Source organism: Oryza brachyantha, chromosome 2 (genome assembly GCF_000231095.2).
Source record: "Oryza brachyantha chromosome 2, ObraRS2, whole genome shotgun sequence".
NCBI classification, from domain to species: Eukaryota; Viridiplantae; Streptophyta; class Magnoliopsida; order Poales; family Poaceae; genus Oryza; species Oryza brachyantha.
In genome coordinates this window covers 2,278,883-2,291,778 of record NC_023164.2, presented here as the reverse complement: position 1 = coordinate 2,291,778, position 12,896 = coordinate 2,278,883, and the positions used below count along the sequence as shown (strand labels likewise).

The window sequence follows — 12,896 nt, the reverse complement described above, 5'->3', positions numbered from 1 at the left end:
AAATTTTGGTTTATAAATAAGTAAAAGCGAAAAAGGCAAGCTTCTACGAAGCTATGACAACTGAAATAGTGAAATCGGAAGCTATGACAACTGGTGAAATCGCAATCAACACAACCCATTACGAGTGTATATATTCCTTTATAATTATAATCTCATGTTCGAGCAGACAAAATTGCTTTAAGACTTAAACACATCATAAAGCTAAGCATATTGGTAAGTCGGTTTGGGTACATCTCATCTTGAATTGAATCCCGCGGCTCCCCCATGTACGTGCACCTGCTGTGCATATCTGGCTCGCCGGTGACCTTCGCGGTTTCTCTCCGGCCACTCCTCCTGGCCGTGGGCGTCGTTGCGGGAGAACCACTTGCTGAGCTCCCTCATGAGCCCGCTCGCCGCCGGCGCCGGCGGTGTCTGTCGCTCGAAGGCCAACGGCGACGTCGCGAAGTTGCTCGCCGAGCCGCAGGTAGCTGCCGCCTGCTTCTTGCCGTCGCCGCCGTGCATCAGCTCCCTGTCGTCCTCGGCGATCGTGTCGAGGCTCCTCGCCACCTGCTTCCTCCGCCGCATCACCGAAACCAGCTGCGGCGGCGCCACCTCCGTCATGATCCTCGCCGCCGCCTGCGCCTTCGCCATGACACACAATGACACAAATCCCAAACTTGCAAATTGCACACGAATGGCTACTGAGAGTCGAGAGACACTTCGAGATCGAGAGCTTGTGATTTTTGTGGGCTCAAGTATACTGTGTACTGTGTACTATCCAGAGACGTATATTTATACCACGAGCTAGCTAGCAGGCACCACCAACCAGGCAGCTGCATGATATGATATGTCTCATACGCTCCGGTGAGATACGGATCACACACCTGTGCGGCACCGGCGGCGCGCACGTACGTGAACACGACACGTACGCGTCGCAGGCACCGGCTGGTGCCGTCCGGCCGTGCGCGTGCGCGTGCGCAGCAGCGGATCGGACACGCGAGCGTTCAACGAAGGAGTTTAATGCGGGCGCGACGGCGCCGACGCGGCGCGCGCACGGTCGACCGGCGTCGGTCCAGCCAAGTTCGTTGGCTGGCGGCGCCTTTTCGGTTTTAATGAGCGCCGCGACGCGCGGGGGCGACGGCGACGGCGACGGCGGGCGACGTGTCCGGCGCCCGGTGGAGGTTTGCTCCGGCCGGCAGCCTAGGTATGTATGTAGGGAAGCGTTAGCAACGGCCGCGGTGCAATGCCGTGGACTGCCGGGCAGACATACGAAGGCGACGTACTCGTGTAGTACACCATAAGAGCATTTTGTTTTCTACTACTACTCACAGTGATTGTGAGACGAGAGTGACTATTTATGTGTGCACTTATGGGTGCTTGGCTCCGTTTTTTTTTAATCACACGAAACACGCACATTAAAAACACCGCTATAAACACACCCTCTAGCTAAATTCTCTACTAGAGAGATATGCTCAGAGAGATAAAGACTAGAATAAAATCTTTTGGTCTAGTTTTCAAAAAAAAAAATCTTTTGGTCTTACCAGAGGCGGAGAGCCCACTCACGTGTGTAATATTTGTGTAGGAACGCCGATCGGCGACGGCTCGGCCATTGGACGGCGACGTGATGGCAGACCGAAAAGAAGAACGGAGCACGTGAATTTTGTTTTCTACTACTACATATATGCTCACAGTGATAGTGAGACGAGAGTGACTATTTATGTGTGCACTTATGGGTGCTTGGCTCCGTTTTTCCATCACACGAAACACGCACATTAAAAACACCACTATAAACACATGCACCTTCTAACTAAATTATCTACTAGAGATACATGCTCAGAGAGATAAAAGACTAGCATAAAATCTTTTGGTCTTACCAGATTCTCATTGAGAGGCTGAGAGCCCACTCACGTGTACGTAATATTTGTGTAGGAATCCAGTTTTTTTTTTATTTTTTTATTATATATAAGGGGAGGCTAATTTTCAATTTTAAAATTTGATTGTATAGTCTCTTCATCAGTCACCACTTTTATTATAGAACTCTCTTTTTCATGAATGAATCCATAAAAAGACTAGTAAAAAAATCTAACCAAATTTATTTGTAAATTAAATTTCAAAAATTGAATTACTAGCTAGTCCAGCCTATCACCTCGCTGGCCCGGCCCATTCTCATGTGCATTTGAGCCCATACACGCCATTGAATGTTCACACAACATGGGCTGGTATTGGGCCGTCAATTTACTGTCCATTCAATCTTGGCCCATACCATCCGGGCCCCACTTGCAGTGGGAGGTTGGCCGCCGCTGCTTCCGCGGTAAACCCTAGCCCCGCGCCGCCGCACACATATATAAGCTCGGCTCGCCGCTCCGCCCTTCGCTCCTCCTCTCGTGTTTCCGGCGGCGGCGAGCTCGCGATCTCAGGCGGCAGGAGCCAGGAGGGAACCGGCTCTCGACTCGATCTCCACCGCGTCGTCCCACCATGGTAGGGCTAAGGGCTCCCTGGTTTGATCTCTTGGGTGTCCGGTTGCTGCCCCGGATTGCGGATTTGGTCGCAGCTCTGATGATGCTAGGTTAGCTCTGGCGAGATGATGTGCGATAGCTTCAGGTGCGGGCACCCGATTGATGTGGGGTTGTGATGTTTGGAGTGGACTAGAGCCTTGCGATTTTGGTTTGTTGTGTCTAGCTTGTTAGGATGGAGACCTGAGACCTCATACTGGTACGAATTCTGGGATTCTGGAATGTGATAGGTTTTTTAAGAGTTGAATTAATTTGTTGCAAGGGCATTTAATCGATTTGGAGTTCTAATTTTGGAGGATTGTGATTCAGTCACTATGGGATTCAATTCGAGTCTGCTTATACGCGTTTGCAGTGGCCATATGGATGGTGTAGGAAGGTTTCGTATTGCTTACTTGATGATGTGGGCAGGAAAAATTCTTAGATTGCTGGGTGAATTTGTATCATGCTCAGTTCTTTGCTTAGGCAAGGATTGCTAACTTGTTAGTTACCACTGGACTACAGCATGGCAGCATGGGAGTGAATGGCGTGAAATTAACATTTACACAATTTGTCATATATAAATGGTAACGGTAATGGTCGTGTAGCTGTAGTTGTTTCTTTGTCTCACTTCCTAGCTAAATGTGGTTCATCTTGGCAGTCGAAGAGGAAGACCAGGGAGCCTAAGGAGGAGAATGTAACTCTTGGACCCACTGTCCGTGAAGGAGAGTATGTGTTTGGGGTTGCTCACATCTTCGCATCCTTCAATGACACCTTCATTGTAAGCATTGTTTTTGTTAGTTATATATCCTGCAGTCGTCAGTCTAACTGCATATTAAGTTTCTGACCAGTGTTTTCCTCTGTTTACAGCACGTCACTGACTTGTCTGGAAGGGAAACGCTTGTTCGCATTACTGGTATGGTTTGTAGATTATTTCAGTTGGTTCTCTAGCAACAATTGCTATAATTAACCCTAGATTAAAATTGCTAACCACCTGAATTCTTGCAGGTGGCATGAAGGTCAAAGCTGATCGTGATGAGTCATCACCATATGCAGCTATGCTTGCTTCTCAGGATGTTGCACAGCGTTGCAAGGTTTGTGTGCAAATGGACGGTTCTTGGACACTGTTTATTTGCAGTTATGTGGAGTTCTAAATAATATAATGTCCTTGCATTTCCAGGAGCTTGGCATTACTGCGTTGCACATTAAGCTCCGTGCCACTGGAGGCAACAAGACAAAGACACCTGGACCTGGTGCTCAATCTGCTCTCAGGGCTCTTGCTCGATCTGGGATGAAGATTGGTCGCATTGGTAAATTCTGAGTTTCAGACACCCCACTGATACTGAATCAATCGAAGAATATAGAAATGCTGTTCCATATTTATTTTTTTTTCGTCTTTGCGGTGCACACAGTTGGTACTGTTGATTCATATAATCCTCTTTAGGCATTGTGATAATTGTATGTGTGATTCTTGTGCAGAGGATGTGACCCCAGTTCCCACTGACAGCACCCGCAGAAAGGGAGGTAGGAGAGGAAGGAGGCTGTAGATGTATTATCAGCCATGTTGTTGCCATGGAATATCTCATCTTTGGATAGTCTTGTAGCTGCAAGGTTCCCGAAGAGAGATTTAGTTTTGCTCAGTGTCCTGAATTGTTGGCTGTCAGTTAATCCAGCCGCACTGTTTTGGTCAAGGAAGTTTCCAGTTTTCGTGCTTAGCAAACCCAATCAATATACCTTCGTGGTTTCTTATAATATGGTTGGACTGTTTTATGAGTTTGTTCCAACGATCTGAATGTAGCCTTTGGCTATTAATATACTGGAAACCCGAATTGAAGCCTCTAATTAGGTCATTTCATTCTCCCTGAAATTTTAAAATCAAGCATCCAAAGCTAGTGGTGTTTCGTGTGTTTATCATTATTTGACTTATAATAATGATATCTTTGTTCTTTTCCATCTGACGCTATGCAAACACGAGCTACTGATAATGTTTAAGAATCATTCTTTTATGAAGATTTGCCAGAAATACAGACGAAGAATAGGGAAAACCAGTACAATACATGGCCTTTACAATTTCCAATAAACAAACAGAAGCGTCCACTTTCTAAATAATAAACAGCAGCATCTTCACTTGCAAAGTCCCGTCTCATCGTGTGTCAAACTAAAGTCGCTCAGATAGCAAGCGCGACGTATGCAATGGAGGCCACCACCGTGCCGGCGAGCGCGCCGGCCACCGTGAGTCCAGCGCCGCTATTTGCACCGGCGCCAGCCGCCCCGCCGCCGCTGGCAGCCGGGGTGGCCGGAGCATTCGGCGGCGCCTGCCCGGCTGCTGGAGCACCGCCGGCGGCGCCGCTCGAGGGAGAAGACGGCGGCGACGAGGAGGACGACGACGGTGGCGGGGCTGCCGTGGTGTTGGCGACCATGACGATGAGCTTCTCGTTGGCGCGGCAGTTGGCATCGACGCCGCTGATGAAGAAGAAGGCGCCGGCGCGGTCGAGCGTGACGGTCGTGCTGCCGTCGGCGAACTTCTTGTCGTACGACGCCGTGTTGCAGGCGTTGTAGTCCGCCGGCTCCACCAGCAGCACCGAGTCCTTGTCCTTCGGGTACACGAACACTAACGTCCATGCATGCATGCAAAAATGTTCAGCTCCTTACGATAGAAAAAAAGAACGAATCTTAAAGCAGTAGTTTTTTTTATTAAAGGCACATATTTAACATTTATATTTTTTAAAAAAATCTTGCAAAACTTGTTTTCAAAATATGTATCATTTGGTTGCACCATTCTACCTAACATTGCAATATAATACTTTCACGCAACAATCTGTTGGTGCCGCAGCAAAATCCTTACAATGCTTTATTTTTGAAAAATATGTAAAATGTTTATTTAATGAAAAAAAAAATTCATGCTACTCTACTTACAGAGCTGGTCGCCGATCTGGAAGCTGGTCTTCTCGGCCCAGGTGTTGTACGACTCGGCGCCGGCGCCGGGCACGCCCCAGCCGCCGTCGCCGCCGACCTTGTACTGCGTCGCGGCGGCGCCCATGGCGACGGCGTGCAGCAGAACGAAGCACCATGCGCCGGCGACGACACAGCTGCGGCTCGCCATTGTCGCCACAAGAAAAAACTAATTAAAACTCTCGTACTTGCTCTAGCTGTACGTGTGTTAATTCTTGCTATCTTCTTGTGTTCTATGGCAGATGCCTGAACTTTGGTCAGGGTGTTCTTCAGGTATTTGTAGGCGTGACGCGAGAGGCTTTACAAGCTGTAGGGGGTGGGGTGCCTTGCTTTCGGTAGTCGGCTGAAGCTACGTAGCTCGCGCGTGCGTGCATGCAGTCGCATGTGCAGGTGTAGCTAGCCTCTCTCTCTCTCTCTCTCTCGCTGTCGCTTTTGGTGATCGATGTGCAGATGTATGTATGTATGTCCAGTGATCGCGTCGACGGCGTCGCCTTTCGAATCGATGCTTTGCCTGCCGATTGCTTGCATGCACTTGGAAAGTTGGATTGGATGGAATAATACTCTAGCTGGTTTTTACTGGAATATGATTCTTGACTCACACAGGGGCACACGTACCGTGCCTGACAGCTAGCCAATGTCACTTGTCGGAGAGTACATAGAATGCCTGTTTGGTAAGACAAATCGGTAGATTGTTTTCGTTTTCATAGAAAAGTCAAACGTCGATTTACAAACAGAAAATAATTTACGAATGAAACTTTTATATGCGTGTTCTTAGCGATCTAAAAATCAATACTGAAAAATAAACTTTGGTGAAAAAACATCAAAATCAACTCTAAATTTAAGGCTAAAAATTTAAATTTGGCTTATAAACATAAGTAAAAGGAAAAATATGGGTGACAAGCAAAAGCAATTTTAAATACATCTTTTTTTCGAGACTCGTGCATGCCCTTTAATTATCTAAAAATACCATAAATTTTAGTCATTTTCTAGGATAAAAATTGTATTGAGATTCATACGTACTCTTATCTATTACTTTGTCCCAAAATATAGATAATTTTAGAGTTGGTCACTGAAATTAAGAAAGTACATGGATTAAATCGTGAAATGTTATAACTGGTTATGAAGTGTAAGCATGAGAAATTAAATGAATAATGATTGTGATTATTTGAGATAAGAGAGTCGGTAGAGAAATAGCTTGGGCCAAGCTTTGAGCCTAAATCTTAGGTTTGAAGGGAGTACCTCTTATCTCTCTTCACTACCCATTCACGCATGTACCACGGATGTCACCACCGTCGCCTTCCCTTCCTGATCTGCGCTCCACACTTTAGCTCATTGGCACAAGCAAACCTTGCTTAACCGACCTCCTCCCCATCCCACTTCCTTCCTTCCTCTCTCTTATTTCCTAAGTCACCAGCAAAACATTTCTCGGCATAACCATCTTTCATTTATCCGACGCTTCGCGCAGTTGACGGCCCCTTGTAATTCCACAATCTCCCTCACCCTCACCACCAACACCACCTCGCCATCTGCCTATCACTGTCGCCCACTACTGGTCCAGTCAGTTGAGAAGCGAAATTAATCGTACGTACGTGAAATACACATTTTTACTGAAATACAAGACATAGAGTTGCCCTATTATAATTTGGGGCTTTATTTTCTCATTCTAAAATAGTATAATACATGATAGGTACCAAATATAATACTAGTACCAGCTAATACCCCCATTGATACTAGATTTCGATCAGTGCCGGCTAATACGTGTTGGTAATAGCTAGATACACCATCGGCCACCTTTCTGCGCCTGTCACAAATGCAAGTGGTGACAGGTCGACAACAATAAACAATAAAAATTAGAGATTCGTCTCACAGTTTCTTACGAAATTATTATAATTAAACTATATTTAATAGTTTAAATGTGTATCTATATATCCGATGCGATGTTTTTTTTTTTTCAAACGAACAACCTAGGTAGTTGGGCCAAAGTTGGCCGGAAAGTACAACCGCGCTGGCCCAACTGTTCCGCCCCGCGTCGCTCACGCCACGACGCACCACGGCTCACAAGTCACCTGATTGATTTCAAACAAAAATGTTTCTAATTTTGGTTTTGAACCGATCAAATTTTGGCACAACTGCTCGATCATTTCGTTCTTCATCATTCACCGGAAAACGAATACAAACACACGATATACATACACACACGCACTCACGCGTCGTATACAAATCGATCATCTCCCTCCCCCAATAATGTAGCTGCAAGTGCAACACCTCACTACTGCATTAATTGCACCTCGATCAGAGAGCGAGCACGGCGCATCCAATGATGCCTGCGAGGCCTGACGCCGCCACGGCGCGCCCGGCGCCGTTCGCGGCGGGGGGCGGCGACGTGGCGCTCGGGTTCACCGTCGCGGTTCCCTGCGGGCTCGGGGCGTTCGCGGTCGGCGGCGCCGGCGGTGACGATGCCGGTGGTGCAGGCGCCGACTTTGGGGTCGCGGCTGGGGGAGGTGACGACGCCGGCGGCGGCGTCGTCGTCGGTGGAGCGGCGGGAGCGGGAGCAGTAGCGCCGCCGGCACCTGACGAGGGCGGTGAAGCTGGGGGAGGCGAGGGAGACGACGACGGCGGCGGTGGGCTGGCGGGTGCGGGGGACGTCGGCGGCGGGGAGGGCGCGGAGCCAGCCGGCGACGGCGCGGTGCCGTTGCGGCTGGCGAGCACCATGACGATGAGCTTCTCGTTGGCGCGGCAGTTGGCGTCGACGCCGCTGATGAAGAAGAAGGCGCCGGAGCGGTCGAGCGTGAACGCCGTGTCGCCGTCGGCGAACTTCTTCACGTACGACGACGTGTTGCAGGCGTTGTAGTCCGCCGGCTCCACCAGCAGCACCGAGTCCTTGTCCTTCGGGTATACGAACACTAGCGCGCACACACACACCCCATTAATCCGCCATGATCACGCCACCTCGAAGCTTCAACAAGATCAGTTTTTTGCCATCAAGAACTCGAACTCACCTAGCGTGTCTCCGACCTGGAACCTCGTCTTCTCCGCCCAGTCGTTGTACGACTCCGCACTGGCGCCGGGGACGCTCCAGCCATTGGCGCCGCCGACCTGGAACTGAGTAGCTCCAGCCATTGCCACCACAAGAGCAAAGCAAGCAAGCCCAAGCCCAAGGCCATGGCTGCAGCCACTGCCCTTCGCCATTGATCACCGCTGCAAAATTAACCAGCTAGTTTCTACCTAGCTAGGTAATTAATTAGCAGTAAAAGTTAATCTTCACTTCTTGGTGCTGGATGAGAAGAAGTCAAGCTGGGTATTTGTAGGCCTCCATGGCTGCAACTTTACAAGCTGTGGGGGTACTTTGCTTTCCATGGACACCTTGAGCTACACTTCCAAAGCATATGACACCTCACCTTTACTTCCATCTTGTGTTCTTGCCATGGTTTGCAGTATGTTGCCTTACCTGACATTCACAGCAGAGCTGAAGACTTTGCCTGGTGACACTGGAATATTCATAGCTTGTCAACCAGTCCATGGTCCATGGAAAAAAAGAAATGTCAGTGAATAGTGATGGCATTGTCTTGTTACTCTCATGTGGTTAATTAGTACACGTGGCGCGGCGTTATACGTCGGTCAACGCCGAGCGACGACTTGGGGCTCTTAGCACTGCACTCACGGTAGGGTTAAGCTGATCAACGCAAGGAGCTGAATAGTTAAGTGAAGATGACAATGGGATTAATTTGCTCCCAAAAGTTCTCCTTTTTTTTAGGTTTCATAGGTAGCAAAAGGCTCTTGTCCATGATGCTCAGGTTATGCTTTGCCTAAATGCAAGGAAAAACAGAGTGCAGTGCATAATCACAAGAGGTAAACTTTGATCATATTTCCAGGTGTTCTTTATATGATTAGAACAGCTCTGTAACACATTATGACAGTCCTTGAACAAAGTGCTAAGACATGATGAAACATATCATCATGTCAATTGCACGTTTGTCTTGGCAACTTGGCGTGAAAAAAAGGTTAAGACGAATTGTTCTTGGTCCATACAAGTGGTTATCAATGGCATTATTAGCCCCTCACAGCTGTATATATATATTTCAAAAATGATGTGAATCAAGCTTGCTTATAGTGATATGTGATTGAAAAATGTCAGTAAGCCTATTTTTTGTGGGGCCACAAGCTGTAATAGGGAAAATCTTATAGTATCACTGAAGTCTAACCTCTGCAATCCAATCATTCAAAGAATCTGAAGAATTAGTCATAAATATAAGTTTTGGGATGCACACAACTTCAAACATTAAGCTAATCCATTTCCCTTTGCATTGCCAACTACTTCTTTACTGTAAAAGAAAGAAATAAAGAAAGAAAAGAATCAAACAATTCACAATCAATTCTCTTCCTAAACCGACACATAATGTACAGTTCATAGTGGATAAAAACATAATTTGTAGTTTTTCAAGCAACCCGAAACCCTCTTTGTGACTCGCTGAAGGCGTCGTACGCAGTTGCAAATGAGGTTCTTGATCTTGAGGATGATGATCTTGCAGATGAGGTAGGAGATGAAGTTCTGGTCTTCTTCCTTCTCGCCTTCCTTGGGCCTCTTGGGATGTCAGGGCAGGAGGGTGCCTCCTGGCCAGATTTCTCTGGCAAGATCTCAATGGGCAGCATGCTTCTTGGCTGTTCAAAGTCTGCAGACAGAAAAATATTTCTGGTCACCAAGGAATGTTGAGGCCGACTCCGGTGCATTTTATTGACAGTAGAATTTAATTATACCGTTGATCTATTTTTATCGGACGACTGTGATTAAATTGTACTACCAACAATGTTAGGTGTAGTAGAAAATTAAAGGGGTAATATCGTCTTTTTATTGTGATTTTTATTGAAAAAAACAAAATTACAAAATACTGCTAATCAAGTAATCAACAAAGTACAAAAATATCCTTTTTCGATAGTATAATACTATCAGTAAAATGCACCGGAGAGTTGCCATAGAATGTTTGTTTGGATAACATGTCTGATGCTTTCCTATAACCCTGTTCATTGCACCTTGTAAACATGCAAGCAACCTAAAAGAAAATTGGTGTAGTGCTGTGCACTACTGAAGTACTAGTCCTTACAAACTATTCTTAAAAAATAGATCAAGAAGATCTCAACTTTTATATCCATGAATGATTAGTTGCGCAGATTCAACACCAATTAGAGTATATGTATGATTGTGACGTTCTATATCAGGCATGGCTCAAGTTGCATATTTGAAAGCACCAATGAAACTTCATAATTTTCATAATATTGTTTGATTATGCCATTATATATTTTGTTTTCACTGAATATTTGTTTGATAAAAAACACAGAGGGGTGAGAGGAAACTAAACAGTAAATACCTAAAGAGGCCCAAGAAGTTTGCCTTGACTGTGCCGTTGTGCTCAGAGAACCAGTTGATACATCGTCTGCTCCAGTGAACTCGTTCATCTAAAAGTGAAAAAAAATGTACATTTTCAATCATGAGCGATACTAGAATAGAAGAATTTATAAAAAGAAATTTATCATAATGGAAATGATCTGTTATGATATGTTTACCCAGCTTGGAGATGTGTCACTTGTGCCCAAACCTATGTGAGCCACATGCTTTACATCTGTAGGGAACCCAATTTCCAACTCATGCTCCTTGTGTACTGAAAAAAAAAACGTGTTATTATAGACTTATAGTTGTGCATTAATCAGTTTCTGTAATTTCTCACAGCTGCATCACAGTACTATCTTATTGTGCCTTTACTGCATTTGCTTGAATCTGAATCTGGATTCAGAAACCGTATCACAAAACACAAGTAATGTAAAAATGCATAGGTAGAGAAAGAATAAACAAAGATGGGAATATTACCGAACATTTGAGAGATTATTTTGAGCCCTTTGAAGATTCCCTTCATCTTTATCGCCATTTGCGAGTTTCTCCACAAGCGAAAGATCCTACATGAATGACAATTTTCATTACGAATGTGAAGAACAAAATTAGCTTTGATGCTACAGAGAGATCATTGTAGCACCAAACTCATATATTTGAATTACAAGCGGCTAAACAAAAGCACAGCGGCTTACCTCCAAACTCCGAAGCTATAGTGTCTCGGTTACAACTAGCAAAGCTCTGAAAAACACACTTTGTTTCTGAATCTTCAGACCAAGTTCAGTCTGAAGAAGAAGAAAGAGATGATGAAGAAGAAAGAGATGTTGTAGAGGCAAAGAAGGAGCTAAATCTTCTGTGAGGGTATCATAACAACTGCTTAAATACGGCCACAAGTTAGTTGGTTGCACCTTCTCCTTCATTTTCCATTTTATATTTCAGTTCTCTTGAGGGACATTGAGGCCTTGATGACAAATACCAACTTGCACAGTTGCACTGTTCTAGCTGTACTTAGATTTTGTTTTCCATACAATGGGAACTGACATTGAGAATATTATATTTTTTCTGCATAATTTTCTTAAGAGGCTGATGATCCTATAAATTTTAACTGTCAAGCTTCAAGTTTTTTGTACTTGCACCTAACTTGTCATGTAAACAAATAAGCAACAAACTTTGCAGCTCAAATAGGTAGGGATATTATTGAAAGATTGCAGGCCAATAGGCTGGTCAACTCTGTAATAGATGAAATGGTACATATCAGATGTATAGTATGGTCCTAGCACTTTTAAAGAGCATTGCATTGGACTGTTGTTTTTAGGTGGTATTGTTATGGCAGTAAATCATGCAACCAGAAACCAGGGACCAAGATGCAACTCATCTCCTCATTTAAATATCATTAAATCATTTATCTTTGTATTGGATTAAGCAAAACTGTGGATTTTGTCATTACTTGCCTATTGTTTTGCCGGAGATTATTACTACCTCTGTCCTATATTAAGATCATTTTTTAATTTTTAGATACAATATATTGACTATTCGTCTTATTTAAATATTTTTACGATTAATAGTTTTATTGTTACTAGATGGTAAAACATAAATAATATTTTATGCATGACTAATTTCTTTTAAGTTTTCTTACAAAATTTTCAAATAAGACAAATGGTCAAACGATGAAACACAAAAATCAAAAAATAAAATTATTATAGGATGGATGTGGTAGTTAATAAAGCAAGAGAACATATGGAGACATTTCAAAATGGAACTAGTATGAAATGGTTCTTCAATGCCTACTCTCTGGCTCAAAGAAACGTATGTCCTACACTTTGTGAATGGTGTCTGTCCCATTCCATTTAGGTGGTGTTTAGATTGAGAAAATTTTTGGGAGAAGTGTCACGTCAAATATTTGACCAGATATCGGAAGGGGTTTTCGGACACGAATGAAAAACGAATTTCACGGCTAGCCTAGAAACCGCGAGACGAATCTTTTGAGCCTAATTAATCCGTCATTAACACATGTTTGTTACTGTAGCACTTATGTCTAATCATGAACTAATTAGGCTCAAAAGATCCGTCTCAAGATTTCTTACATAACTGTGCAA

General features: G+C 44.7%; 5 protein-coding genes across 5 annotated transcripts; 1 reads left to right on the top strand and 4 right to left on the bottom strand.

Annotated features, from left to right (window-relative positions):
• Nucleotides 1-94: 94 nt before the first annotated feature.
• LOC102715370 lies at nt 95-727 on the bottom strand. Its single transcript, XM_006648278.2, has one exon. The coding sequence runs from the start codon at nt 628-630 to the stop codon at nt 235-237; it is 396 nt and encodes a 131-aa protein (XP_006648341.1). The 5' UTR covers nt 631-727; the 3' UTR covers nt 95-234.
• Nucleotides 728-2,350: 1,623 nt separating this feature from the next.
• LOC102719832 (40S ribosomal protein S14) lies at nt 2,351-4,240 on the top strand. Its single transcript, XM_006646850.2, has 6 exons — nt 2,351-2,457; nt 3,130-3,249; nt 3,339-3,384; nt 3,477-3,562; nt 3,649-3,778; nt 3,948-4,240. The coding sequence occupies exons 1-6, from the start codon at nt 2,455-2,457 to the stop codon at nt 4,013-4,015; spliced, it is 453 nt and encodes a 150-aa protein (XP_006646913.1). The 5' UTR covers nt 2,351-2,454; the 3' UTR covers nt 4,016-4,240.
• Nucleotides 4,241-4,488: 248 nt separating this feature from the next.
• Nucleotides 4,489-5,643, bottom strand: LOC102715091 (early nodulin-like protein 1). Its single transcript, XM_040520321.1, has 2 exons — nt 5,385-5,643; nt 4,489-5,079 (listed from the first exon to the last, which is right to left on the bottom strand). The coding sequence occupies exons 1-2, from the start codon at nt 5,569-5,571 to the stop codon at nt 4,637-4,639; spliced, it is 630 nt and encodes a 209-aa protein (XP_040376255.1). The 5' UTR covers nt 5,572-5,643; the 3' UTR covers nt 4,489-4,636.
• A 1,907-nt stretch (nt 5,644-7,550) lies between these two features.
• On the bottom strand, nt 7,551-8,797 carry LOC102714809 (early nodulin-like protein 1). The gene is made up of 2 exons (XM_006648276.3): nt 8,420-8,797; nt 7,551-8,323 (listed from the first exon to the last, which is right to left on the bottom strand). The coding sequence occupies exons 1-2, from the start codon at nt 8,607-8,609 to the stop codon at nt 7,713-7,715; spliced, it is 801 nt and encodes a 266-aa protein (XP_006648339.2). The 5' UTR covers nt 8,610-8,797; the 3' UTR covers nt 7,551-7,712.
• An 894-nt stretch (nt 8,798-9,691) lies between these two features.
• Nucleotides 9,692-11,564, bottom strand: LOC102719551 (CRIB domain-containing protein RIC10-like). Its single transcript, XM_006646849.2, has 5 exons — nt 11,496-11,564; nt 11,281-11,366; nt 10,980-11,074; nt 10,784-10,871; nt 9,692-10,090 (listed from the first exon to the last, which is right to left on the bottom strand). Exons 2-5 carry the CDS (start codon nt 11,336-11,338, stop codon nt 9,858-9,860), a joined length of 474 nt encoding a protein of 157 aa, XP_006646912.1. The 5' UTR covers nt 11,339-11,366; nt 11,496-11,564; the 3' UTR covers nt 9,692-9,857.
• Between the last annotated feature and the right edge of the window lie 1,332 nt (nt 11,565-12,896).

Excerpts from the sequence above, each read along its gene's own strand:
- LOC102715370 (XM_006648278.2), bottom strand. The coding sequence starts at position 630 with ATGGCGAAGGCGCAGGCGGCGGCGAGGATCATGACGGAGGTGGCGCCG.
- LOC102719832 (XM_006646850.2), top strand. Across the intron at positions 3,385-3,476 it reads AACGCTTGTTCGCATTACTG|GTGGCATGAAGGTCAAAGCT; the intron begins GTATGGTTTGTA and ends GAATTCTTGCAG. Across the intron at positions 3,779-3,947 it reads GATGAAGATTGGTCGCATTG|AGGATGTGACCCCAGTTCCC; the intron begins GTAAATTCTGAG and ends ATTCTTGTGCAG.
- LOC102715091 (XM_040520321.1), bottom strand. The coding sequence starts at position 5,571 with ATGGCGAGCCGCAGCTGTGTCGTCGCCGGCGCATGGTGCTTCGTTCTG. Across the intron at positions 5,080-5,384 it reads CCAGATCGGCGACCAGCTCT|TGTTCGTGTACCCGAAGGAC; the intron begins GTAAGTAGAGTA and ends CATGGACGTTAG.
- LOC102714809 (XM_006648276.3), bottom strand. The coding sequence starts at position 8,609 with ATGGCGAAGGGCAGTGGCTGCAGCCATGGCCTTGGGCTTGGGCTTGCT. Across the intron at positions 8,324-8,419 it reads CCAGGTCGGAGACACGCTAG|TGTTCGTATACCCGAAGGAC; the intron begins GTGAGTTCGAGT and ends TGTGCGCGCTAG.
- LOC102719551 (XM_006646849.2), bottom strand. The coding sequence starts at position 11,338 with ATGGCGATAAAGATGAAGGGAATCTTCAAAGGGCTCAAAATAATCTCT. Across the intron at positions 11,075-11,280 it reads AATAATCTCTCAAATGTTCG|TACACAAGGAGCATGAGTTG; the intron begins GTAATATTCCCA and ends TTTTTTTTTCAG. Across the intron at positions 10,872-10,979 it reads GTGACACATCTCCAAGCTGG|ATGAACGAGTTCACTGGAGC; the intron begins GTAAACATATCA and ends TTTCACTTTTAG.